This window comes from Taudactylus pleione, unplaced genomic scaffold (assembly GCF_031769625.1).
Source record: "Taudactylus pleione unplaced genomic scaffold, aTauple2 ptg000154l, whole genome shotgun sequence".
Lineage (NCBI taxonomy): Eukaryota > Metazoa > Chordata > Amphibia > Anura > Myobatrachidae > Taudactylus > Taudactylus pleione.
In genome coordinates, this window is record NW_028284556.1 from 2,423,748 (window position 1) to 2,449,960 (window position 26,213).

General features: G+C 45.4%; 1 protein-coding gene across 1 annotated transcript in view; it reads left to right on the forward strand.

The window, feature by feature from the left end:
* The window catches only part of SIPA1L2 (signal induced proliferation associated 1 like 2), a 249,628-nt gene extending 239,767 nt beyond the window's left edge, over nucleotides 1-9,861 (forward strand). The window contains exon 19 of the mRNA XM_088474334.1: nucleotides 7,852-9,861. Coding sequence (XP_088330460.1) covers nucleotides 7,852-7,998 — 147 coding nt within the window. The 3' untranslated portion in view covers nucleotides 7,999-9,861. The remainder of the gene's footprint in view (nucleotides 1-7,851) is intronic.
* Nucleotides 9,862-26,213: the final 16,352 nt, after the last annotated feature.

The window sequence follows — 26,213 nt, forward strand, 5'->3', positions numbered from 1 at the left end:
CGGAGCGATTCCGCTCGGCATGTGGGACTTGTGGATGAAGCCCTTCATTGGCTTTACAAGGATTCCAGGGTGGTCAATCTGTTGAAATCAGACCACTACATTTTGGCCACCGTGCTCGATCCTAGGTTTAAAGCCTATGTGGTGTCTCTCTTTCCGGCCGACACAAGCCTGCAGAGGTGCAAAGACCTGCTGGTGAAAACACTGTCAGCTGAAGCGGAACGTGACACGTCAACAGCTCCTTCTTCATTTTCTCCCGCAACTGGGGCTGCCAGGAAAAAACTTAGGAATCCTAAGCAACCCGCTGGCGGTGATGCAGGGCAGGCAGGACCAAGTTTGGACATCTGGTCCGGACTGAAGGACCTGGCAACAATTTCTGACATGTCTACTGTCACTGCATATGATACTGTCACCACTGACAGAATGGTGGAGGAATTATTTTCTGTGTTTGTGAATTGTGTGCACTGTTTCTGCACGTGCATCAACAAAGGAGTGCGCCTGTGTCATTAGTAAAGGGCCAGCTGGCTTATCCGTTAAAGGGTGCTGTAACCCCCAAAGTGCACTTCTGTCTTTGTGAAATGTGTGGGCTGTAGCCGCATCTGCATCCTCAAAGCAGCAGTGACAAGCATGCATCTGTCTGTTAAAGGGTGGTGTAACCCCCAAGTGCGCTCCAACCAAAATAAAATAATCTTTTTTTCTGTGTTTGTGTGAAATGTATGCACAGTAGCCGCACCTGCATCCTCAAAGCAGCAGCGACAAGCGTGCATCTGTCTGTTAAAGGGTGGTGTAACCCTCAAAGTGCGCTCCACAAAAAACAAAAAAATTATTTTTTTTCTGTCTTTGTGAATTGTGTGGGCTGTAGCCGCACCTGCATCCTCAAAGCAGCAGCGACAAGCGTGCGTCTGTCTGTTAAAGGGTGGTGTAACCCTCAAAGTGCGCTCCACAAAAAATAAAAAAATTCTTCTTTTTTTTCTGTCTTTGTGAATTGTGTGGGCTGTAGCCGCACCTGTATCCTCAAAGCAGCAGCGACAAGCGTGCGTCTGTCTGTTAAAGGATTACATCGGTGACAGCATCCAAGTAGGCATGTCAGACAGTCCGTACCTGTACTGGCAGGAAAAGAGGCAATTTGGAGGCCCCTGTACAAACTGGCTCTATTTTACCTGAGTTGCCCCCTCTCCAGTGTGTACTCCGAAAGAGTGTTTAGTGCAGCCGGGAACCTTGTCAGCGAAAGGTGTAGGAGGTTGCTTCCACAAAATGTGGAGATGATGTTCATAAAAATGAATTATCAACTCTTCCAGGGAGACCAGCCTCCAGAACGTACAGAGGGACCTGTGGTGGTGGATTCCAGCGGGGACGAATTAATACTCTGTGAGGATGAGGATGTACACAACACTGAAGAGGGTGAGGAATCGGTGGATGAGGAGGATGAGGACGACATCTTGCCTTCGTAGAGCCAGTTTGTGCAGGGACAGATTAATTGCCAGCTTCTTTTGTGGGGGCCCAAATGAACAAATCATTTCAGCCACAGTCGTGTGGCAGACCCTGGCGCGGAAATGATTGGTTTGTTAAAGTGTGCATGTCCTGTTTATACACCATAATTCCAAGGACAATTCCATCTTGCACCTCTTTTTTTTCTTTGCATTTTGTACTGTTTGGGGCCTAGTTTTTCAAACTGCCATCCTGTCTGCCACTGCAATGTCACTCCTAGATGGGCCACGTGTTTGTGCCGCCCACTCGTGTCGCTTAGCATAGTCATCCAGCTACCTCGGCGCAACCTTTTGGACATAAAAACACTATTGTGAGGTGTGAGGTGTTCAGAATAGCCTGGAAATGAGTGGAAATTAAGGTTATTGAGGTCAATAATAGCATAGGAGCAGAAAAACCAACACATTCTGTGATTTTAGCTGTTTTTATGCTTTTCTTAAAAAAAATACAGATCCAAAACACAAAACCCAGAACCCAAAACACGGAACGGTGGTTTTTGGCAAAATCAATCCAGATCCAAAACACGAAGAAAGATCCAAAACACAAAACACGAAAAGTGGCCGGTGCACACCCCTAGTTCATAGGCGTATTTACAGTGGGTGCAAGGTGTGCGATGTACACGGGCCCCTGGGTCCAGGGGGCCCCACACTGCACTCCCTGCACCCATAGTTAATATACTTACCTCTACGCAGAATCCGATGTGCCAGCGCTGCAGAGCAGCAAAAAAAAATCACTGGGAAAATGGCGGCGGGCACTTTCCCAGTGAACTGCGCTTTTTCAAAGAGACCCGCGCATGGACAGTAGATTTTTGCATGAAGCCAGAATCTACCAAGCTCAGGCCCTGATTCAGAGCCGGACGCTCTGACAGACCGCTCGCTCTGAATCAGGGCCGTCCTTTCTAATTTTAGAGCTGCCTCCTGGCCGCTCGCATAGCTGTGGGTGACCACCCACAGCTATAGCGAGCGGCCAAAAAGATGGTCACGATGGTTAAGACCATCACGACCATCGGGCTTGCGACGAGACCCTTGTGGTAGGGTCTCGTTGCCGCACGCCCTGGAGTGCTTTCGGCTCTATCAGAGCCGAGAGCACTCCCACTGACATCACTTGTGATGTCAGTGGGGCCTGCCCCAGACGGTAGGCGCCCCGGCACGCCCACCAAAGGGGGCGTGCTGTCACTCACCATCGACAGCACGCCCCCTTTGTAGCGAAACCCATAGCGACGGCCTGGCCATCGCTATCCGGGTCTCGCGCATGCGCACAACGGAGCCGGCTCCCTCGTGCGCATGCGCACTGGGCCAACATCGACCCACTCGCAGAGAGAAGGGGGCCCCAACGGAGGCTGCACATGGACCTCATCCTCTCTTAAAACAGGGCTAGTTTCAAGAGAAATATTCTTAAATTGGAATTTAACGAAAATGTTCTTACACCCCAGAGATGCTCCAATAGCAGTAACTATTTCTATAAGGTCGCTGTATTGTGTACAGAGATGCCCACCGCCCGTGTTTCAATCAATCAATCACCGCACGTGCACAGTGCAGCTGTAACGCATGCGCAGTGTTAGAAAAAAAATTCTCCACTGCATCCGACAAGGACAGTGCGTCCACTTCTGAATCGGGCCCATAGTTCATTAAGTAGTCATTAAACATGGACGTGACGCGAACACTTTGTGGGCATGCCACAGTCAGCAACTTTGTCTTTGTACACAGTTTCACTGGCCCTGGCGGGTTCTGACAGACATTCTGAGCAGCCATAGGGTTGCTCAGAAGTTCAATGGTGCTACTGATGGTTCATCTTTGTAGCAGCATTTTGGCACCTCTGTACAAATTACAGAGGCTGCGGCATTAGCATGAACCCTCAGTATCATTGTGCAGAAAGTCGCAGCTGTAACGGGATTAGCGTCCACATCTGAATCAGGCCCTCTGCTCCTTACTTGTCCTCCCCTTCGTACATCCATGTTCACTCACTACGTTTCTGCGCATTTCTCTTGATTATGACAACCTTCAAACTAGCCTGGGACGATGGAGAGACCGCTTTCCACTTTTGACTACAACTCCTTTCTCCGTGCCCTTGTGACCTCATCTGCAGTGACTTACGCAAAGGTGTTTTTAAAAATATTCATAGTGCATACCTCTCCCCATCCCAACATTTGGGGATGGGTTTGTCATCTACTCACTAAAAGTGTGGCTCCACTGTGGCGGATTTGTGCTATTGTTTATGGTGTTTCTCATCTCCCAAGAGTTTCTGGAGATTCCCCAAATCATTTTTGGTAGCTTTTTTGCCTTGACAACAAAGTTAACATTTTTGGTATACTCTCGCAGGGAATTAAGGTTATGAGTTAATGAGTGGTTGTTGTAAGCTTCTCATAATAATGTCAGCAGCCGCTAAACAAATTATGCCCCAAATTTGAATCCAGACAACTTCACCCAAATGGCCCTTGGGGGGATGCCTAAATCTAACCCCCGCCCCTCCCCGCACCCTAAACCTAACCCTCCCGGGGGGGATGCATAACCTCCCCCCCTCCCCCTGGTGGTGCCTAACCCTAACCCCCCTCCCCGCAGTCTAGCCCTAATACTGCCTGGGGGGTGCCTAACCCTAAGTCCCCCTGGGGGTGCCTAAACCTAACCCCCCCGCAGCTACTACTTATCTCTCCTTGGTGTCCTTACGATCGGGATGCCGGCTGCTGGGATTCTGGCATCGGCATCTGCAGTGCTGTCAGGATTCTGTCGCCGTTTTTTTCTTGGTGATCGGGATTCCAGCGCCGGGATTTTGGCACCGTCATCCCAATCTTCAGGATATTAACCGCATCCCCTGTCAGTAACCCCCCTGCCAAAATTGTATCACATCAATATTGTATCACCTTCCATTGATGTACTCTATAACTGGTACTGTTTTAATATGTCTATTTAATTATTATTGACATGCTTTAATAATAAGATGTCAAAGAGAAGTACATGAAGAGTGAAGAATGCAGCATTCATAAGTGCTCAAACATTCCTATGGTTGCAGATGGCAGGAAGCAAAGTGTGACGTCAGACTGATTAAGCTTTGAAGATCCTGCATGCTACAGTACCTAGACTTGCCTACTATATGGCACTTGCATTACTCTTGTGTTCAATGAATAAGAGCATCGATTAGGCTCTTGTTAGCATCTTGTATGAGCAGAGGATGTGTTTCACAGATGCTGTGCAGGTCAATGGGACATAAGCATAAGCACACAACAATATTGGAGAAAAACCCTTAAATTGTTTATTAAGTAAGGGGTGCTACCAAAAGACAAAAATTATAAGTACTTCCAAAAACACCAAAAGAAAAATATAAAAATTGGGGTGTTTAAGTCGTCCTTATACACGGACAATGTAATACATTTTACATACATACTTAATATCAAATTATGGTTCTCAAGTACTGATCAGTTAAGAATTTATATATCTACGTGCATGAAGGGATCGAACTGCAGCAAGAAGTTACAACCTTGCAATCTCTAACAAGTTACTGTACGGGAGTGGTATTATGAATGAGAAATAATTCAATATAATCACTACCACTTCTCCAATTCAAGAGAGTGGTACGCTAACCCAGAGTCTCATAAACATACTGACCTAAGGAATAAGAATTAGGTCACACAGTGAGGATACTTTATGATATTATTTCACAATTTTCAGTCTGTCACATTTACTTTTTTCTACTCTCAACCTCTATTTCGCTGGTCATGTCCCGCAGTGGGGCATTTTAATGTATACTTAATAAAGATTAATTTTTATTCTAATAAATATTACTGAGCGCCACACAATAGACAAATCTCTTCTTTTCCTTTCTTTTGGTGTTTTTGCATGTGCAGGTCATGACTTGCACACTATTAAGAATCACGCAGTTGAAGGTGGCACCAAGAAGTGGATATAATGCTGGTGCTATTGACTGTTTGAAAAAATATAAAGCAGGGTTTTTGAAAGTGAAGTATATAATTTAAACAGTTAAATTTTTTTATGTTTAATTTTGAATGCCTTTGAGACTCTATAGAGCTGATAGCAGAGACAAAGGGACAGGTAATAGGTTTAGAGGGTAAAAGGAGTGATGCAACTTCATCTCCAGTTACTTTGTTGAAAGAACCAAGGATGGAGTCACAGGTAGATGCCAGGTGTGATGGGTGTGAGATGTTTGGTGCAGCACAAAATCACAATTAACTTGGAGACAATGTCTTGGGCACTAAATGCTGTTGTCAGGTTATGCAAGAAAGCAAATGTTGAGAGAAGGCAGTGGTGATTTTCTCCATTTGTGTTTAACAGCATGTGTGGCTGTGTGAATGGATTTTGGGCCTGATTCAGAGCCGGACGCTCTGACAAGAGCGCTCGCTCTGAATCAGGGCCCTCCTACCTAAAATTGGAGCGGCCTCCTGGCCGCTCGCATAGCTGTGGGTGACCACCCACAGCTTATGCGAGCGGTCAAAAAGATGGTTGCGATGGTCAAGACCAACGCGACCATTGGGCTTGCGACAAGACCCTGCGGTAGGGTCTCGCTGCCGCAAGCCCAGGAGTGCTTTTGGTTCTATCAGAGCCAAAAGCACTGCCACTGACATCACTAGTGATGTCCGTGGGGCCGACCCCAGACGGTAGGCCTTTCCATGGGAACGCCTCCGTCTGGGCAGCAACACCCCCGGCATGCCCACCAAAGGGGGCTTGCTGTCACTCACCATCGACAGCACGCCCCCTTTGGTGCGAGACCCATAGCGACTGCTTTTCCGTCGCTATGCGGGTCTCGCGCATGCGCATGACGGAGCTCCCTCCATCATGCGCATGCGTACTAGGGCACCGTCGACCCGCTTGCGAGCGCTCAGCGCTCGCGAGCGGGTATGAATCAGGCCCTTTGTACGTTAAGTGAGCAAAGGCTATGGATGGGTAAGGCATGGGTAGTTTGACACAGACAACTATGTTCAGAGTAGATGACAGTGTGTTGTAATATTAGGAGGCCTCTTGGGCAGGGCAGGAGAGCCTAGATTTTACGGAAGAAGTTACAAGGAGGAATGAGGAGACCATGATGTAATCTGTGGGTACGTTTTGTTAAATAGGCTAGTGATGCTCCTTAGGTCTTGAAAAAATTATATTATAGGTTTGTCCAAAATGGTGAATGGCCATGGTAGCGTTAATGTGTTTGAAGCACTGGCATTGGTAAGTTCGTCAATGGCGATTTTGAAGTCAGGAAGGATGAAAGTCAGTATATCTCATACTTTGCATCTAGCACTTAACTAACAATAGACTGAAAAAAAAGATAGATGTTAGCTATACTCTGTTATAGAGATTGTATCTTGTAAGTGTACATAGGACAGAACCTCAGAACCTTTTGGCCTTTTTTGAACAAGCCACTAAAGTATAGCTGGGTATACACAACAATACACATTTAGCAGCATGGCGTTGTTCATTGCATTGTCCTATCTACTCTACAGCACAGCAGATGGGACGATGTGATGAACGGCCGTCATGCACGCGTAATCAGGGGAACACACTATACGATCCGCATGGTATATCATTACAATCTGCTTCGGAACGATATATAATAAGATGGATCGCATAGTGTGTACCAAGCTTAAGAGTCTACAAGCATTCAAGTAACCATACAGCACTTTCATATAATGTCCATTTCAGAGGATGATTATTTATTTATTACCAGTTATTTATATAGCGCACACATATTCCGCAGCGCTTTACAGAGATTATTTGGCCATTCACATCAGTCCCTGCCCCAGTGGAGCTTACAATCTATATTCCCTATCACATGCGCACACACATACACACTAGGGTTAATTTGTGTTGGGAGCCAATTAACCTACCAGTATATTTTTGGACTGTGGGAGGAAACCGGAGTACCCGGAGGAAACCCACGCAAGCACAGGGAGAATATACAAACTCCGCACAGGTAGGGCCCTGGTGGGAATCGAACCCACGACCTCAGTGCTGTGAGGCAGTAACGCTAACCATTACACCGTCTGTGCTGCCCAAATGATGGGACCTGTGTGCATTAGAGCCCCGATTGTGCAGCAGTCTCCTCCTACCTGGCTTCTCACAGCGTCAGTATTCCGGCGATGCCTTTAGAAGATAGCAAAGAATCTGTCACAGTGCAAGAATCTTTGCTATATCCTGGCCAGTGCCGTCTTCCCGAAGAAGATCCCACAGGCAGCCCGGAAACTGTGGGACCCATGTGCTTCAGCTTCACACACTCTGCACCCACCTGAATACACCATTGGTCCATACTATACTGAAGTACAGTATATTGATATTTTATCTTCACCTAAACATTTGGTAACTGTGAAATTAGATATTCTCATTAAATTCTAGTTAAAATTAATTGTTCCTTCCATTGTACTATTTTGTGCTTTAGGAAAAAGAAGACAAAGCAATGTTACAGGCTGAAGTGCATCATTTGCGCCAGTATAACATAAGACTTCAAGAGGAATCTCAAACAGCTTCAGCCCAGCTAAGAAAATTCCGAGAATGGTATTTCAGTTCAGTGGACAAGAAAAACTAACATCTTTACATACCATTGACTAATACATCAGTAGAATAAATGTAGCTTAACGTGGCAATATGCTGTAAAAACAAATGTGATTTATTTCAGGTAATAATTCTTTGCATCAGTATTCAGAAATAAAGGTTACTGAAACTTGTCTGTAAATATTATCTCGGTTCACTAAAGGTGAGAATAAGAGCATAAAAAATGAATGTAAAACGTGCTACCCTTCAGAGGTTTTATAATGCAGAGGTTACTTCTCCTTCCAGGAGGGCACTTAACGTTGCTACATACTGTGTTTTCTTTGAGAAAATGCTAAATAAAGTTTAGATAGCTGTGTTGTATACAGATATAAACAATTTGCCAATCTTACATTAAATGGTGCTGTCATATGTAAATCATAGTGTAATAGCAATAATTAATATAAATATATGGTCTGTAAGCACATACTTGTGTTTCTCAGCAGTACAAATATAGTCTACACCTCTTTGCTGAGTAAGCTGAATCACAAGTTACTTACTGTAGTTGCTGAAAGACACAGTGCCTGGTAGCATTTTCTGTACAGTGCAGACAGATTAGGAGCTCTGTACTTTACAGATCATAATGTGTACAGTTGTACTATTAATGATAATAGCAAACAGCATAGCTGGTTATTTATTTTGTGGAGATGTTTACTGTTGGCAAACTAATTGAACAGATTTTCTGTGTATAACGTTTTGAACACATATTGTGTTTAAAATGTCTTAAATTATTATTTAACATTAAAATATTTTTGTTGTTGTTTTGCTTCTTCAGTACTGACGATTTCAAATGACTGAGACACTGTTTGTCTGCTTTAGCAGGATTTAATGACACAATACCTTAGCCTAGCAAGCTGGCACTACTAGTACACAGTTATTTTGTATGTTATGGTATTTTTTACTGTCCGTTTCAGGTGAACACATTTTATTTGTTTTCAGAACTATTTAAAAAGGAGAGTGTAACTGTAGTTTTATGAGAGAGCATCAGTTTTAATATTTGTATATAAAGCACAAGGATATGATGAACTTGTCATTTGCACCATGGTGTGATGCAAATCTTCAGTTTGTAAAAGATAATTGTAATAGAAACAAAGATATGATTAAAGGTTATTCTTGACTGTCATTGTTTGTCATTACCTATTTATTATCGATTTATGGCTACCACAAAAATGTGAAGGATAAAATAAGGCAGTTACTGACACTGGTAGTGTAGTCTATTTGTTTATAAGAAAGATTTTAGAAATAATGATTAAAGTAATTGTCTAATAAGTTTTTGTATGTGCACATGTCCTTAGTCAGTCTCCATCAGTTAAAGCTTTTCTATTTCAGTGCACATGTCAAATCCTTTTGTTTCATGCTGGTATCTAGAGAGAGTCATGTACACAAGTAGGGGCTAACATTACTAACAAGCTTTGGCAAGTCTGAAATCTTGGGACGCAGCTCCTGCAATTACTTGAAGAAGAGCTTGAAGCTAAACCCCAACTTGTCCTTCTTGCACTTAAGCAGTATTAGCCTAAATGTCATATTTACAATGTATTTATTAGTCATCTCTTTATTGCAGGTGACTGAAATTCTTACTTTTAATGCAATACTGTATGTGACAATTGCACCTTCAACATTTTCTCTATGAAATGTTTGCAATAATAAGCTTTTAATGTTTTATTAATGTTTTGAAACATGTTCTGTTGTACTAGAGTTTTTGATGTATAATAAAATAAAACCTATTCATTTCATAATGCTTTTTAATGCTTCTTGTATTAACAAGATTGAGAAGACATGTTTAAACAATATTTATTCATCTAATCCCCCATATGCTTCCCCATTACTTTCATCACATGCAGTAGATAGCTTAAAAATGTAATTTCCCTTATTCCTTAATAAAATCCTTTCCATGCATTCGATACCTACAAATTGTCATCATTTTAATGTCAGTCACTTTAATCTCCTATAGTCCCACATGGCTCAGGTAAACTGGTATGCTAATTTTAACCACACAATTCCTGTTGCTAAATTAGTGTTTTATTAGGTTTAAGGTACATTTCATTTATATTTAAAGGTATTATCAAGGTTCATTTAATGAGTGTTCTGAAATTTATCAGAAAATGAATATATAAACATTTAGGACATATGTTTTGTAGGCCCTGTGCAAACAAGCTTACAATATAAAAGTTGTAGGGCAGTGGTTACCAAACTGGGTGACGTGTCACCATGGGATTCCGCAGGGAACTTGCAGGGGTGCTGGTCCAGGACTAAATCAAATTATTTATGTTCAATGCAATAGGGACACCCGGGGCTAGTGGCTGCCAATCATAAAATAAATGGATAAATAGAAGAGCAACCCTGTCCGCCACCACATACAGATGACAGGTAAGTACAAATTACTGAATTTAACAATTTTTGCTGAATTTCTCAATAAAAAACTTTTGGCCTAGGGGTGCCGTGAAAAAATTGCTGATACTGTAGGGCACTATGATTGGGAACCACTGGTGTAGGGAAAACATGATACATAATCTTGAGAACAATATACCCAAAGACCGTTTGAGATGTTGGCTAATATCATGTGGTACACAGCAGTAGGTCTAAGTGGCAGAATAGTGGATTCTGCAGGTAGAGAGTAACAAGTCTGCAAAAGAGTGTTTTATGGCTTGGTGGTATCAAAGTGGAAGAAAGAAAAGGGTAGCCAGTTTTGAAGACATACTCAAAAATCACCCAAATAGTATTATATTAATATTTTAACTTTTATAAAAGCAGATGTTAAAAATAATTAATTAGTTACTTATAGTGAATAGCAAAATATTTGAAAACAACAATACAAAATGGTGAAAAATAAAGAAAATGCTAAATAATGATTCATAACAAACATCATATATTAACATCAAACATTACATATAAATTAAAAATGTTACATGCTAAGTGGTCCCTGCCTGAACTTTGTGGTGTTTGTATTAGTTTGTTTTCATGTTACTGTGGGAATGTTGTATGTCAGTAAACAGGTGAGAATCTTTTATCTTTTTCTGCGTTTCAGTTCTTTTGTTTTTGAGTTCTTCCAGAATAATGGCCCGTACACACGGGACGATCAGATATCGTTGTCTGATCGTCCTGCATGTGCTGGATGTTCGATATCGAACATCCAGCAACATGCACCAACCTGCCATCGACTATAACGACCTGCGATTAACGATCGCGGGTCCCTATAGTAAACAGGCTAACCTGGTCGATATCGTTGGCCTGCATGCACGAGCAATGGCAGATATCGACCATCCGTGCCCGCGCATCGACCATCGTTTGGCCATTTGAAGGAGCCAGGTACTGGTCGATTTGATTGATAATGATATATTGATGTCGTTAACGTTCAAAACGACCAGGGAAATCTTACCGTGTGCATGCACCATAAGAAAGACAAAAAAAAACACCCACACCACAAACAAAAAGAGGCAAGTGAGGCTGCACTACTTTCTACTTTATACAGTAGATAATGTACCATTTATTAAAAATGCTAAAAGATCTTCCCAACAAGAGACAGTGCTCATAGCCTGCCACAGGAACAGCTAATGCAAAGAGACACAAGCAGTTATCAGCACCAGGGTGTGGCAAAACAAACCACTATGTCTCTGGCCTGGGGGGTACTGTATGTCTATGGGGAAGGGTATGATCCGCACATCAGCCCTTACAGGGAAATATAAAACACATTGGCCCCTACAGAAACAATAAGACACGTTGGTCTCCACAGGATGAACAAAAACAAAACACATTGACCCCCGACAGGTACAGTAAAAAAGTCAAACACATTGGCCCCCACAGGAAAAAGAAAAACACATTGGCCCCCACAGGAAAAAAACAAACACATTGGCCTCTACAGAAACAATAAAACACATTGGCCTCCACAAGTGAAAAATAAAACACATTGGTTTCCACAAGAAAAAATTAAAACACATTGGCCCCCACAGGAAGAAAAAAACATATTGACCTCCAATAGGTACAGTAAAAAACCAAAAAAACACATTGGCCTCCAAAAGAAAAAAAAAAAATAAGGTGAGCAGTGTATGTCCCTGGGGCCTTTATGGTGGGTAGTGTACAGTATGTCTCTGGCCTGGGGGGTACTGTATGTCTAGGGGGAAGGGTATGATCTGCAGGCTGAGGGGTAGGGCGGGTTATGGATATGTTCCAGAGGCGGGGATGGTAGTTAGGGTGGGTACTGCACTGTGAGGCTAGGGGGTCACCCCCACTGGAGCCAGCACTTTAAGCACAAGCACCATACACTCCGCCGCTGGGGGCAGGATGGGAGTAGTAGTAGTGCGAAACAGGGGACAGGATGGGAGTAGTAGTGGGAAGTAGGGGCAGAATGGGAGTAGTAGTAATGCAGAGCAGGGGCAGGCTTGGTGTATTGGTAGTGTGGATCAGGGGGCAGGATGGGAGTAGTAGTGGGAAGTAGTGGCAGGATGGGAGTAGTAGTGCAAATCAGGGGATAGGATGGGAGTAGTAGTGGGAAGTAGTGGCAGGATGGAAGTAGTAGTAGCACGGAGCAGGATTGGTGTATGAGTAGTGTGGACCAGGGGACAGGATGGCAGTAGTAGTAGAGCGGATCAGGCGGCAGTATGGGAGTAGTAGGGGATAGTAGGGGCAGGATGGGAGTAGTAGTAGTGCGGAGCAGGCTTGGTGTATTAGTAGTGTGGACCAGGGGACAGGATGGAAGTAGTAGTGGGAAGTGGGGGCAGATAGGAAATAGTAGTAATGCAGAGCAGTGGCAGGCTTGGTGTATTAGTAGTGTGGACCAGGGGACAGGATGGAAGTAGTAGTGGGAAGTGGGGGCAGATAGGAAATAGTAGTAATGCACAGCAGTGGCAGGCTTGGTGTATTAGTAGTGTGGACCAGGGGACAGGATGGGAGTAGTAGTAGAGTGGATCAGGGGACAGGATAGGAGTAGTAGTGGGAAGTAGGGGCAGAATGGGAGTAGTAGTAATGCAGAGCAGTGGCAGGCTTGGTGTATTAGTAGTGTGGACCAGGTGGTCAGATGGGAGTAGTAGTAGTTTGGAGCACGGGCAGTATGGGAGTAATAGTGGAAAGCAGGGGCAGAATGTGCGTAGTAGTGTGGAGCAGGGGGCAGGGTGGGAGTAGTGGTGGGAATAAGCAGGCCCGCCAAGAACCGCGACGGGCCCGGGTAACAGGGGGCGTGGCCTAACCGTGGGAGGCATGGCCACACCCCCTTCCCCCCCCAAAAAAGCATAGCAGCGTGGAGTGGGGCACTCTGAGCCCCCTCAGCCCTGCTCAAAGCCAGGGGGGGCACGGTCAGTGTGATCGCTCCCCCCCTATAGGCATAGGAGACTGCTGTGGCTGCTGCTCAGCAGCCACGAGCAGTCTCCCACTGCAGCTCAGCACACGTTGTGTGCTGGGCTGCTGTCTTGGAGGGGGGGAGAGCCGGTTCCAGACCCCCGCCGGGCTCCTCAGGAAGCCCGTGCCCGGGTAATCTATACCCCCCCCCTCTCGGCACCCCTGGGAATAAGCGGGAAGGATGGGCGTGGAAGGGACTCGCCAGGAAAAAGTAAGCTGAACAAGAATCACCTCCACTCTGGATTCACTTTCTCTCGGCAGCTTATACACAGTTTGCACAGCCAGAGTGAGTGTGACAGGAACGCTCCTGCTGCCGTGACTCTCTCCTCCGGCTCCTACTCCATCCCAGCTATACAGCTGCACACATTCCTCTTGTCCCTGCGTGATCCACCTCACCTCCCGCAACCCCAGGGGATGGCTCGGCCCCGACGATCCCGCAGAGCGGTTTTAGTAAATCTTCAGATAGCAAAACCGCCGCCAAACCGCAGTCAAAACACATTTTAGAATAGAATAGAACAGGACTGTCATTTAGAAACCGCTGCAAAACCGCCACCAAACTCCCGGGGTTTAGGACAGAATAGAACCCGCCGTCAAACCGCCACCAAACCGCCGGGGTTTAGTACAGAATAGAACCCGCCGTCAAACCGCCACCAAACCACCGGGGTTTAGAACCCACCTCTTTGTAAATTTTGCCCACAGTGAACTGAGATAAGCTACCAGCCAATCAGCTTCTATCATGTCACACGCTGTGTTTAAAAAATGACAGGAGCTGGTTGGCTGGCACCTTATCTCCGTCGTCTTTATCTCTATTATCTAGATTAGTAAATAGACCCCTCAATCCGCTGATTTCAAGTGATGAAATATTAATGGGGTGAAGTGCATTTTTATACAGAAAGATCCCCATTCTCAATATATGTACATGTGATACCCCAAAACAGGACATCACTTCATCATTTATATTTATGTTTTAATATAAACTGCTTTCTTGAAGGAACAGGGGAGTTACATACCAGACTAACCCATCCCCCCACACATATACAGACACCTGATGCAGCTGTGGGGGAGGAGCCTCAAGACTTCCATGAGAGAGAGAGGAAATGGAGGGAACTACCTAAGGCTTACGCAATGGGTTAGGAGACTCTAGACTATACAGGGCTGATGGCCCTGTGACGTCACACCCACGTGGCTCGGCCTGAAAGGGGGAGGGGCGGGGATGCTAACGGGTGACCAAAAGTGTCCCCTCGCGGGCTCGCTGTGCTCGCCACGCTTCGGGCACAGTGGCTCGCTGCGCTCGCCACAGATATTTATTCCCCCTCTATGCCCTAGTGGCTGGTGAAGCAGGAGCAGTCCAGCCTCCTGCAGCGGTCACGTGGTGTCTACGTCACAGAGGTCCTTTCTCCAACTTGGAAATAGCAGCAACCTTACGCAAAGCCCTGAGAGGTGACAGCCAGAGAGCCCTGAACTGACAGAGGATGGAGATTCAAAGGAGTGGGAGCAGGACCTGACAGATTTAGGAGGATCAGGTCTGTGATGATAATACTGCCCTGCACCCCTCACAGAGAGTAACAGAGATTCAGGATGCCACTTGTGACAGAGGATACATATGCAGCCCTGGCAATTACCACATACATCATCTGAGAGAAGTTGTTTAATCTTAATAAAATAAGTACTTCTTGACAGCACTGAGGACTGACAGTAATGGCTGACAGGCTATGCACTCATACAGGCAGCACATACAGCTCTAACCAGTAACACCAGGAATACCCTCATCTGACAACTACAGTCACCTAATACAGAATTACTACCTACTGTAATGAGCTTACTGGATGCTACTATTCAATTAACTCCATAGTAATGAATAAGTGCACCATCGTAGCATGACCATGTGCATAGAGAGACTCATAATAGGTAATTAGAATGTGTGGGAAGGTAAATGAAAATTGTTGCTTCATATAAATTGCAATGTCCTATACTCCTATTTAGGGCCGTGTAGTGTGAGCCATTAGGGGAAGCTTTTGATGATAGTAATAATGAGAATACATATAGAAGTATTTACTGTTTAACTTTGTGATATTAAATTATATTTACTGTAATTTCGTGTGCATAGTTTGGTATATTCTGGAATTTGTGTTTTAATGTTTAACAAACCTATTACATTGATGCTGGATTAGCTGTATTTAAAGCAAACAGGTTTTATTACTTGGGAAGCGATCCAGTCAAATAAAACAGAATTGTCCTTTATTAACCTGTGTGATTCTTGGGTCTGGGGTCAGGTTACCTTCACCTCTCTGCCAAGGAAGAAGGAACCTGTTACGTTTGAAGGAACCTACCCGAAATACTGGATAACGAAGGTGGGTGTCACAGACAGTTACACAATATTGCTGCTTTTGTCCAGCTAGGTAGGTTTACCTTTTATGTACAGGGTTTCCATTCTTGCCATGGCCTCACCTAGCCAAACAATTGGACTCAGTTATGATTCGTTTTATGTTTTTACCAGGTTAGTTATAGAACATAAATCTTGGTTACTGCGAGGCAATATTTATCACAATTTGCATTTTAAATGCGATTATGATGCGATAACATTGATTTATATCGCAATGCAATAATACATATTATCAAATGGATTTATAATAATAAACGTCCTGGGACAGTGCTTGCAAGAAAGCTCTGTCCCGGCGATGTGTCCGCAACGGGCTTTCAGATTAGTGAAAGCCTTCAGTTGGTGAAGAACATACTGCACATGAGTAAGGTGGTGCAGAATTCTGCAAATGGAGCATGCAGCCTGTGTCTGATAGAACTCAGGATGCATATATAAAGAAAATACATGTTTAGAATAGAAAATAAATAAAATAAAACTTGGATCTGTGATCAATGAGCTACTGTTGTAACTAGGGGTGAGCGGGTTCGGATTTCTGAAATCCGAACCCCCCCGAGCCCCCCCGATCCGAGTCAGGCTCGACTTTTCCCGCCTGACTCGGATCTGAAATCGAGGCAAAACGTCATCATCCCGCCTTCCGGGTCTCACGGGTTTTGGATCCTATATAAGGTACCCGCGTCGGCGCCATTTTCTCACTCGGCTGTGGACAGTGAAGAGGGAGGGTGGGAGTTAGGGCTGGCTGGGCTGTGTAGTGTAGTGTAGTGAAGAGTAGTGTTGTGCTGTGCTGCGCTGTGCTGCTGTTGTCCACTACTTCAAAGTCCATAGGGGCTGGCTGTGTTGTGCTGTGCTGCTGTTGTCAATAGGGGCTGTGTCCACTACTTCAAAGTCCATAGGGGCTGGCTGGACTGTGTTGTGCAGTCAGTTGTCCATAGGGGCTGTGTCCACTCCAAAGTCCTGTGCAGTGTCCCAGTCCTAAAGGGGTGCTGTAGTGTTGTCCAGGGGGTGCTCTGTCCATCAGGGGTGCTCCCCCCAAGTGCTAAAAAAAAAATATTTTTTCTGTGTTTGTGAATTGTGTGCGCAGTAGCCGCACGTGCATCAACAAAGTAGTGCCAAGCGTGCGCCTGTGTCATAAGTAAAGGGCCGGCTGGCTTGACCGTTAAAGGGTGCTGTAACCCCCAAAGTACACTCCAAACCAAATAAAAAAATATTTTCTGTGTTTGTGAATTGTGTGCGCAGAAGCCGCACGTGCATCAACAAAGTAGTGCCAAGCGTGCGCCTGTGTCATAAGTAAAGGGCCGGCTGGCTTGACCGTTAAAGGGTGCTGTAACCCCCAAAGTACACTCCAAACCAAATAAAAAAATATTTTCTGTTTGTGAATTGTGTGCGCAGTAGCCGCACGTGCATCAACAAAGTAGTGCCAAGCGTGCGCCTGTGTCATAAGTAAAGGGCCGGCTGGCTTGACCGTTAAAGGGTGCTGTAACCCCCAAAGTACCCTCCAAACCAAATAAAAAAATATTTTCTGTGTTTGTGAATTGTGTGCGCAGTAGCCACACGTGCATCAACAAAGGAGCAGCGCCAAGCTTGCGCCTGTGTCCCATAAGTAAAGAGCCGGCTGGCTCATTTCTTAAAGGGTGGTGTAACCCACAAAGTGCACTACTCTCCAGCAAAAATAAAAAAATATTTTCTGTGTTTGTGTGCGCCTTAGCCGCACGTATATATCAAATCGATATAACATAAATGGAGGACCAAACTTTCTCCGATAAAAATAAAATAGAGAAAGATCAAGAACCACTTCCTCCTAGTGCTGAAGCTGCTGCCACTAGTCATGACATAGACGATAACATGCCATCAACGTCGTCTGCCAAGGCCGATGCCCAATGTCATAGTAGAGGGCACATACAATCCCAAATGGCAAAGTTCAGGAAAATGACCTTGAAAAAAACATTTAAATCATCTGAAGAGAAACGTAAACTTGCCAATATGCCATTTACGACACGGAGTGGCAAGGAACGGCTAAGGTCTTTCCCTATGTTCATGACTAGTGGTTCAGCTTCACATGACGATGGAAGCCCTCCTCCCGCTAAAAAAATCAAACGAGTTAAGCTGGCAAAAGCACAGCGCAGAACTGTGCGTTCTAAGAAGATATCACAAATCCCCAAAGAGAGTCCAAGTGTGGTGGCGGTTGCGATGCCTGACCTTCCCAGCACTGAACAGGAAGAGGTGCCTCTTTCCACCATTTGCACGCCTCCTGCAAGTGCTGAAAGGAGCACCCACAGTCCACTTGCTGATATGCAAATTGAAGATGTCACTGTTGAAGTACAACAGGATGAGGATACTGGTGTAGCTGGCACTGAGGAGGAAGTTGGCGAGGAGGATTCTGATGGTGATGTGGTTTGTTTAAATCAGGCTCCGGGGGAGACAGTTGTTGTCCGTGGGATGAAAAAGCCCATCACGGTCATGCCTGGGCAGAAGACCAAACATTCCACCTCTTTGGTCTGGCAATATTTCTATCCAAATCCGGACAACAACTGTCTTGCCATATGTACCATATGTAAAGGTGAAATAAGTAGGGGTAGGGACGTTAACCACCTAGGAACATCCTCCCTTATATGGCACCTGCAGCGCGGTCATAAAAAGTTACTGTCAAGTTCAGAAACTTTGGCTAAGACTGTAAGCAGTCCAGGGACACCTAAATCCCTTTTTCCTGTTTTATCCAAGGAATCGGTGGATGAGGAGGATGAGGACAACATCTTGCCTCCGTAGAGCCAGTTTGTGCAGGGACACATTAATTGCCAGCTTGTTTTGTGGGGGCCCAAACGAACCAATCATTTCAGCCACAGTCCCTGCCGCTGAAATTATTGGTTTGTTAAAGTGTGCATGTCCTATTTATACAACATAAGGGTGGGTGGGAGGGCCAAAGGACAATTCCATCTGGCACCTATTTTTTTTCTTTGCAGTATGTACTGTTTGGGGCCTAGTTTTTCAAACTGCCATTCTGTCTGCCACTGCAGTGTCACTCCTAGATGGGCCACGTGTTTGTGCCGCCCACTCGTGTCGCTTAGCATAGTCATCCAGCTACCTCGGTGCAATCTTTTGGCCATAAAAACAATATTGTGAGGTGTTCAGAATAGACTGGAAATTAAGGTTATTGAGGTTAATAAATGCATAGGAGCAGAAAAACCCACAAATTCTGTGATTTAAGCTGTTTTTATGCTTTTTTTCAAAAAATACAGATCCAAAACACAAAACCCAGAACCCAAAACCCGGAAGGGTGGTTTTGGCAAAACCAATCCAGATCCAAAACAGGAAGAAAGATCCAGATCCAAAATCAAAACACAAAACACGAAAAGTGGCCGGTGCACACCCCTAGTTGTAACCAGAGCAGCTGAGCTGTGTGGTCAGCTGCAAGGGCACCAAGGAGGAGGGGGCAGGTACTAATTACCCAGGTGCAGGCTTGTCAGAGGGGCCTCGGGTACGCCGCTCCCCCTCCTTCCTGCCTCTTACATATCAGCAGCCCAGCACACACTGCTGTTTGCTGGGTTGCAGTGGGAGCAAGGACCAGTCTCCTCCCCTCTGCCTGTATGAGGCTGAGGGGGGAGCAATCATACTTATCAGGTCTCCCCCTGTATTTGCACCTGGCTGAGGAGCTCACATCGCCCCCCTTGTCTAAACATTTATTTTCATGCAGCTTTTGTCCAATCAGACACAGGGTGATCACAGACACTAGCTCTGTCTGTCAGATGTAAGGAAGAGCAGATCAGGACTACAGAAAACAGACCAAAGCCTCCAATAACGCCATAGGAAGATGTGGTTTGCTGATCACATTTCCCATCCCATCAGAGGTACACGAAAAGTGGTCAGGATGCGGAGCATGGAGAAGATTTTATCCAAATGTCCTAAAATAATGTGAAAAAGGGTGTGAAAACACCTGCTATCACATTATTATAGTTAAAAAAAAAAAGATTGATAAATATGCCCCTAATTACATATCATGTGTTAAAAATGGCTGGGGAACAAAAGAGGATGCTCTGCCAACTGCAGCTGTACGGTTCTCATTTTATCACATCACTTTCCGCACAATAAGTTTCTGTCAGGTTAGAATTTCATCAAATCTGTCAGTTCTCATTTATTTTGTATTATTTGACACAGCACCAAATTGTATAAAGGTCAAGAACCAACCCTTCTACATCATATTTATCTATCATATGTAAAGGTCACTGCCATCCTGAAAAGTGTTCTAATAAAAGCATATATTTTTTATTGAAGTAAATATCTTCATATGAAAATAATGGAAATAAAAAAGATTCCACACTTTTTTTTGTTCTATCCATTCACTGCTGCTATTCCATATGGCTCTGACTGTTTGCAGCCAACTGATTACATTTCTCCAGATCTCCCCTACCCCGTGCCCTGGGCTGTCAGCTCATGGTGGTAGGAATTTCCTGAAATCAGAATGAAGTACTATCATCTGGCAAATCTGTCTGGTGAAGTCCAAAATACTGGAAACCTCTGCCATGAAACAACAAACCAGGGAAAAGGGCTGGAAAAGGGCACAGTCTGTAGACACTGGGGAATAAAGCTTAGGGGAGATTAGAGGGCACAGTCTGTGGACACTGGGGAATAAAGCATAGGGATGAAAGGAAATAACCTGTGAATACTGGGGAATAAAGAATAGGGGATGTTAGAGGGCATAGTCTGTGGACACTGGGGAATAAAGCATAGGGGAGGTTAGAGGGCATAGTCTGTGGACACTGGGGAATAAAGCATAGAGGTTAGAGGGCACAGCCTGTGGACACTGGGGAATAAAGCATAGGGGAAGTTAGAAAGCACAGTCTGCGGACGCTGGGGAATAAAGCATAGGTGAGGTTAGAAGGCACAGTCAGTAGACACTGGGGAATAAAGTATAGAAAGGGTTAGAGGGCATAGTCTGTGGGTACTGGGAAATAAAGCATAGGGGAGGTTAGAAGACACAATCTGCGGACACTGGGGAATAAAGCATAGAAGGGGTTAGAGGGCACAGTCTGTGGACACTGGGGAATAAAGCATAGGGGAGGTTAGAGAGCATAATCTGTGTACACTGGGGAACAAAGCATAGAAGAGGGCATAGTCTGTGGACACTGAGGAATAAAGTATAGAGGAGGTTACAGGGTATAGTCTGTGGACTGGGGAATAAAGCATAGGGGAGGTTACAGGGTATAGTCTGTGGACACTGGGGAATAAAGCATAGGGGAGGCTAGAGGGCATAGTCTGGATACTGGGGAATAAAGCATAAGGGAGGTTAGAGGGCATAGTCTGTGGACACTGGGGAATAAAGCATAGGGGAGGTTAGAGGGCACAGTCTGTGGACACTGGGGAATAAAGCATAGAGGTTAGAGGGCACAGCTTGTGGACACTGGGAAATAAAGCATAGGGTAAGTTAGAAAGCACAGTCTGCGGACGCTGGGGAATAAAGCATAGGGGTGGTTAGAGGGCACAGTCTGTGGACACTGGGGAATAAAGCATAGGGGAGGTTAGAGGGTATAGTCTGTGGACGCTGGGGAATAATGCATAAGGGAAGTTAGAAGGCACAGCCTGTGGACATTGGGGAATAAAACATAGGGGAGGTTAGAGAGCATAGTCTGTGGACACTGGGGAATAAAGTATAGAAAGGGTTAGAAGGCATAGTCTGTGGGCACTGGGAAATAAAGCATAGGGGAGGTTAGAAGACACAATCTGCGGACACTGGGGAATAAAGCATAGAAGGGGTTAGAGGGCACAGTCTGTGGACACTGGGGAATAAAGCATAGGGGAGATTAGAGGGCATAATCTGTGTACACTGGGGAACAAAGCATAGAAGAGGGCATAGTCTGTGGACACTGAGGAATAAAGTATAGAGGAGGTTACAGGGTATAGTCTGTGGACTGGGGAATAAAGCATAGGGGAGGTTACACGGCATAGTCTGTTAACACTGGGGAATAAAGCATAGGGGAGGTTAGAGGGCATAGTCTGTGGACACTGGGGAATAAAGCATAGAGGTTAGAGGGCACAGCCTGTGGACACTGGGGAATAAAGCATAGGGGAAGTTAGAAAGCACAGTCTGCGGACGCTGGGGAATAAAGCATAGGGGTGGTTACAGGGTATAGTCTGTTGACACTGGGGAATAAAGCATAGGGGAGGCTAGAGGGCATAGTCTGGACACTGGGGAATAAAGCATAGGGGAGGTTAGAGGGCATAGTCTGTGGACACTGGGGAATAAAGCATAGGGGAGGTTAGAGGGCACAGTCTGTGGACACTGGGGAATAAAGCATAGAGGTTAGAGGGCACAGCCTGTGGACACTGGGAAATAAAGCATAGGGGAAGTTAGAAAGCACAGTCTGCGGACGCTGGGGAATAAAGCATAGGGGTGGTTAGAGGGCACAGTCTGTGGACACTGGGGAATAAAGCATAGGGGAGGTTAGAGGGTATAGTCTGTGGACGCTGGGGAATAATGCATAAGGGGAGTTAGAAGGCACAGCCTGTGGACATTGGGGAATAAAACATAGGGGAGGTTAGAGAGCATAGTCTGTGGACACTGGGGAATAAAGTATAGAAGGGGTTAGAGGGCATAGTCTGTGGACACTGCGGAATAAAGCATAGGGGAGGTTAGAGGGCATAGTCTGTTAACACTGGGGAATAAAGCATAGGGGAGGTTAGAGGGCATAGTCTGTGGACACTGGGGAATAAAGCATAGAGGTTAGAGGGCACAGCCTGTGGACACTGGGGAATAAAGCATAGGGGAAGTTAGAAAGCACAGTCTGCGGACGCTGGGGAATAAAGCATAGGTGAGGTTAGAAGGCACAGTCTGTAGACACTGGTGAATAAAGTATAGAAAGGGTTAGAGGGCATAGTCTGTGGGCACTGGGAAATAAAGCATAGGGGAGGTAAGAGAGCACAGTCTGTGGACACTGGGGAATAATGCATAGGGAAGGTAAGAGTGCACAGTCTGTGGACACTGGGGAATAAAGCATAGGGGAGGTTAGAGAGCACAGATTGTGGACACTGGGGAACAAAGCATAGGGGAGGTTAGAGGGCATAGTCTGTGGACACTGGGGAATAAAGTATAGGGGATGTTAGAGGGCATAGTCTGTGGACACTGGGGAATAAAGTATAGAAGGGGTTAGAGGGCATAGCTCTGTGGACACTGGGGAATAAATCCTAAGGGAGGTTAGAGAGCACAGACTGTGGACACTGGGGAATAAAGCATAGGGGAGGTTAGTGGGCACAGTCTGTGAACACTGGGGAATAAAGCATAGGGGAGGATAGAGAGCAAAGTCTGTGGACACAGGGGAATAAACCATAGGGAGGATAGAGGGCATAGTCTGTGGACACTGGGGAATAAAGCATAGGGGAGGTTAGAGGGCACAGTCTGTGGATATTGGGGAATAAAGCATAGGGGAGGTAAGAGCACAGTCTGTGGACACTGGGGAATAAAGCATAGGGGAGGTTAGAGAGCACAGATTGTGGACACTGGGGAACAAAGCATAGGGGAGGTTAGAGGGCATAGTCTGTGGACACTGGGGAATAAAGCATAGGGGATGTTAGAGGGCATAGTCTGTGGACACTGGGGAATAAAGCATAGGGGATGTTAGAGGGCATAGTCTGTGGACACTGGGGAATAAAGTATAGAAGGGGTTAGAGGGCATAGTTCTGTGGACACTGGGGAATAAATCCTAAGGGAGGTTAGAGAGCACAGACTGTGGACACTGGGGAATAAAGCATAGGGGAGGTTAGTGGGCACAGTCTGTGGACACTGGGGAATAAAGCATAGGGGAGGATAGAGAGCAAAGTCTGTGGACACAGGAGAATAAACCATAGGGGAGGTTAGAGGGCATAGTCTGTGGACACTGGGGAATAATGCATAGGGGAGGGAAGAGGGCACAGTCTGTGGACAGTAGGGTATAAAGCATATAAAGGGTCAGAGGGCATAGTCTGTGGACACTGGGGAAAGAACTATAGAAGGGTTTAGAGGGCATAATATGTGTACAATGGGGAATAAAGCATGGCGGAGGTTAGAAGGCACAGTCTGTGGACACTGGGTAATAAAGTATAGAAGGGGTTAGAGGGCATAGTCTGTGGACACTGGGGAATAAAGCATAGGGAAGGGTAGAGGGCACAGTCTTTGGACAGTAGGGTATAAAGCATATAATGGGTCAGAGGGCATAGTCTGTGGACACTGGGGAATAAAGTATAGAAGGGGTTAGAGGGCATAGTTCTGTGGACACTGGGGAATAAATCCTAAGGGAGGTTAGAGAGCACAGACTGTGGACACTGGGGAATAAAGAATAGGGGAGGTTAGTGGGCACAGTCTGTGGACACTGGGGAATAAAGCATAGGGGAGGATAGAGAGCAAAGTCTGTGGACACAGGTGAATAAACCATAGGGAGGTTAGAGGGCATAGTCTGTGGACACTGTGGAATAAAGCATAGGGGAGGGTAGAGGGCACAGTCTGTGGACAGTAGGTTATAAAGTAGGGGTGTGCACCGGCCACTTTTCGGGTTTTGTGTTTTGGTTTTGGATCTGGATCTTTCTTCGTGTTTTGGATCTGGATTGGTTTTGCCAAAACCACCCTTCCGTGTTTTGGGTTCTGGGTTTTGTGTTTTGGATCTGTATTTTTTTGAAAAAAAGCATAAAAACAGCTAAAATCACAGAATTTGTAGGTTTTTCTGCTCCTATGCTATTATTAACCTCAATAACCTTAATTTCCACTCATTTCCAGTCTATTCTGAATATTCACACCTCACAATAGTGTTTTTATGTCCAAAAGGTTGCACCGAGGTAGCTGGATGACTATGCTAAGCGACACGAGTGGGCGGCACAAACACGTGACCCATCTAGGCGTGAAACTGCAGTTGCAGACAGGATGGCAGTTTGAAAAACTAGGCCCCAAACTGTACATAATGCAAAGAAAAAAAAGAGGTGCAAGATGGAATTGTCCTTGGGCCCTCCCACCCACCCTTATGTTGTATAAACAGGACACTTTAACAAACCAATCATTTCAGCACCAGGGTCTGCCACACAACTGTGGCTGAAATGATTGGTTCGTTTGGGCCCCCACAAAACAAGCTGGCAATTAATCTGTCCCTGCACAAACTGGCTCTACGGAGGCAAGATGTCATCCTCATCCTCCTCATCCACCGATTCCTCACCCTCTTCAGTGTGTACATCCTCATCCTCACAGAGTATTAATTCGTCCCCGCTGGAACCACAGGTCCCTCTGTACGTTCTGGAGGCTGGTCTCCCTGGATGAGTTGATAATTCATTTTATGAACATCATCTTCTCCACATTTTGTGGAAGCAACCTCCTACGCCTTTCGCTGACAAGGTTCCTGGCTGCACTAAACACTCTTTCGGAGCACACACTGGAGGGGGGGCAACTCAGGTAAAATAGAGCCAGTTTGTACAGGGACCTCCAAATTGCTTCTTTTTCCTGCCAGTACAGGTACGGACTGTCTGACATACCTACTTGGATGCTGTCACCGATGTAATCCTTTAACAGACAGACGCACGCTTGTCGCTGCTGCTTTGAGGATGCAAGTGCGGCTACAGCCCACACAATTCACAAAGACAGAAAAAAAAAAAGAATATTTTTATTGTTTGTGGAGCGCACTTTGAGGGTGTCACCACCCTTTAACAGACAGACGCACGCTTGTCGCTGCTGCTTTGAGGATGCAGGTGCGGCTACAGCCCACACAATTCACAAAGACAGAAAAAAAATAATTTTTTTATTTTTTGTGGAGCGCACTTTGAGGGTTACACCACCCTTTAACAGACAGACGCACGCTTGTCGCTGCTGCTTTGAGGATGCAGGTGCGGCTACAGCCCACACAATTCACAAAGACAGAAAAAAAATAATTTTTTTGTTTTTTGTGGAGCGCACTTTGAGGGTTACACCACCCTTTAACAGACAGACGCACGCTTGTCGCTGCTGCTTTAAGGATGCAGGTGCGGCTACAGCCCACACAATTCACAAAGACAGAAAGAAGAAGAATATTTTTAATTGTTTGTGTAGCACACTTTGAGGGTGTCACCACCCTTTAACAGACAGACGCACGCTTGTCGCTGCTGCTTTGAGGATGCAAGTGCGGCTACATCGCACACAAGTCACAAACACATTAAAAAAATAGTTTTTTATTTTTTGGAGCACTTTGAGAGTTACACCACCCTTTAACAGACAGACGCACGCTTGTCGCTGCTGCTTTAAGGATGCAGGTGCGGCTACAGCCCACACATTTCACAAAGACCGAAAAAAAAAGAACAATATTTTAATTGTTTGTGTAGCACACTTTGAGGGTGTCACCACCCTTTAACAGACAGACTCACGTTTGTCGCTGCTGCTTTAAGGATGCAGGTGCGCCTACAGCCCACACAATTCACAAAGACAGAAAGAAGAATATTTTTATTGTTTGTGTAGCACACTTTGAGGGTGTCACCACCCTTTAACAGACGGACGCACGCTTGTCGCTGCTGCTTTGAGGATGCAAGTGCGGCTA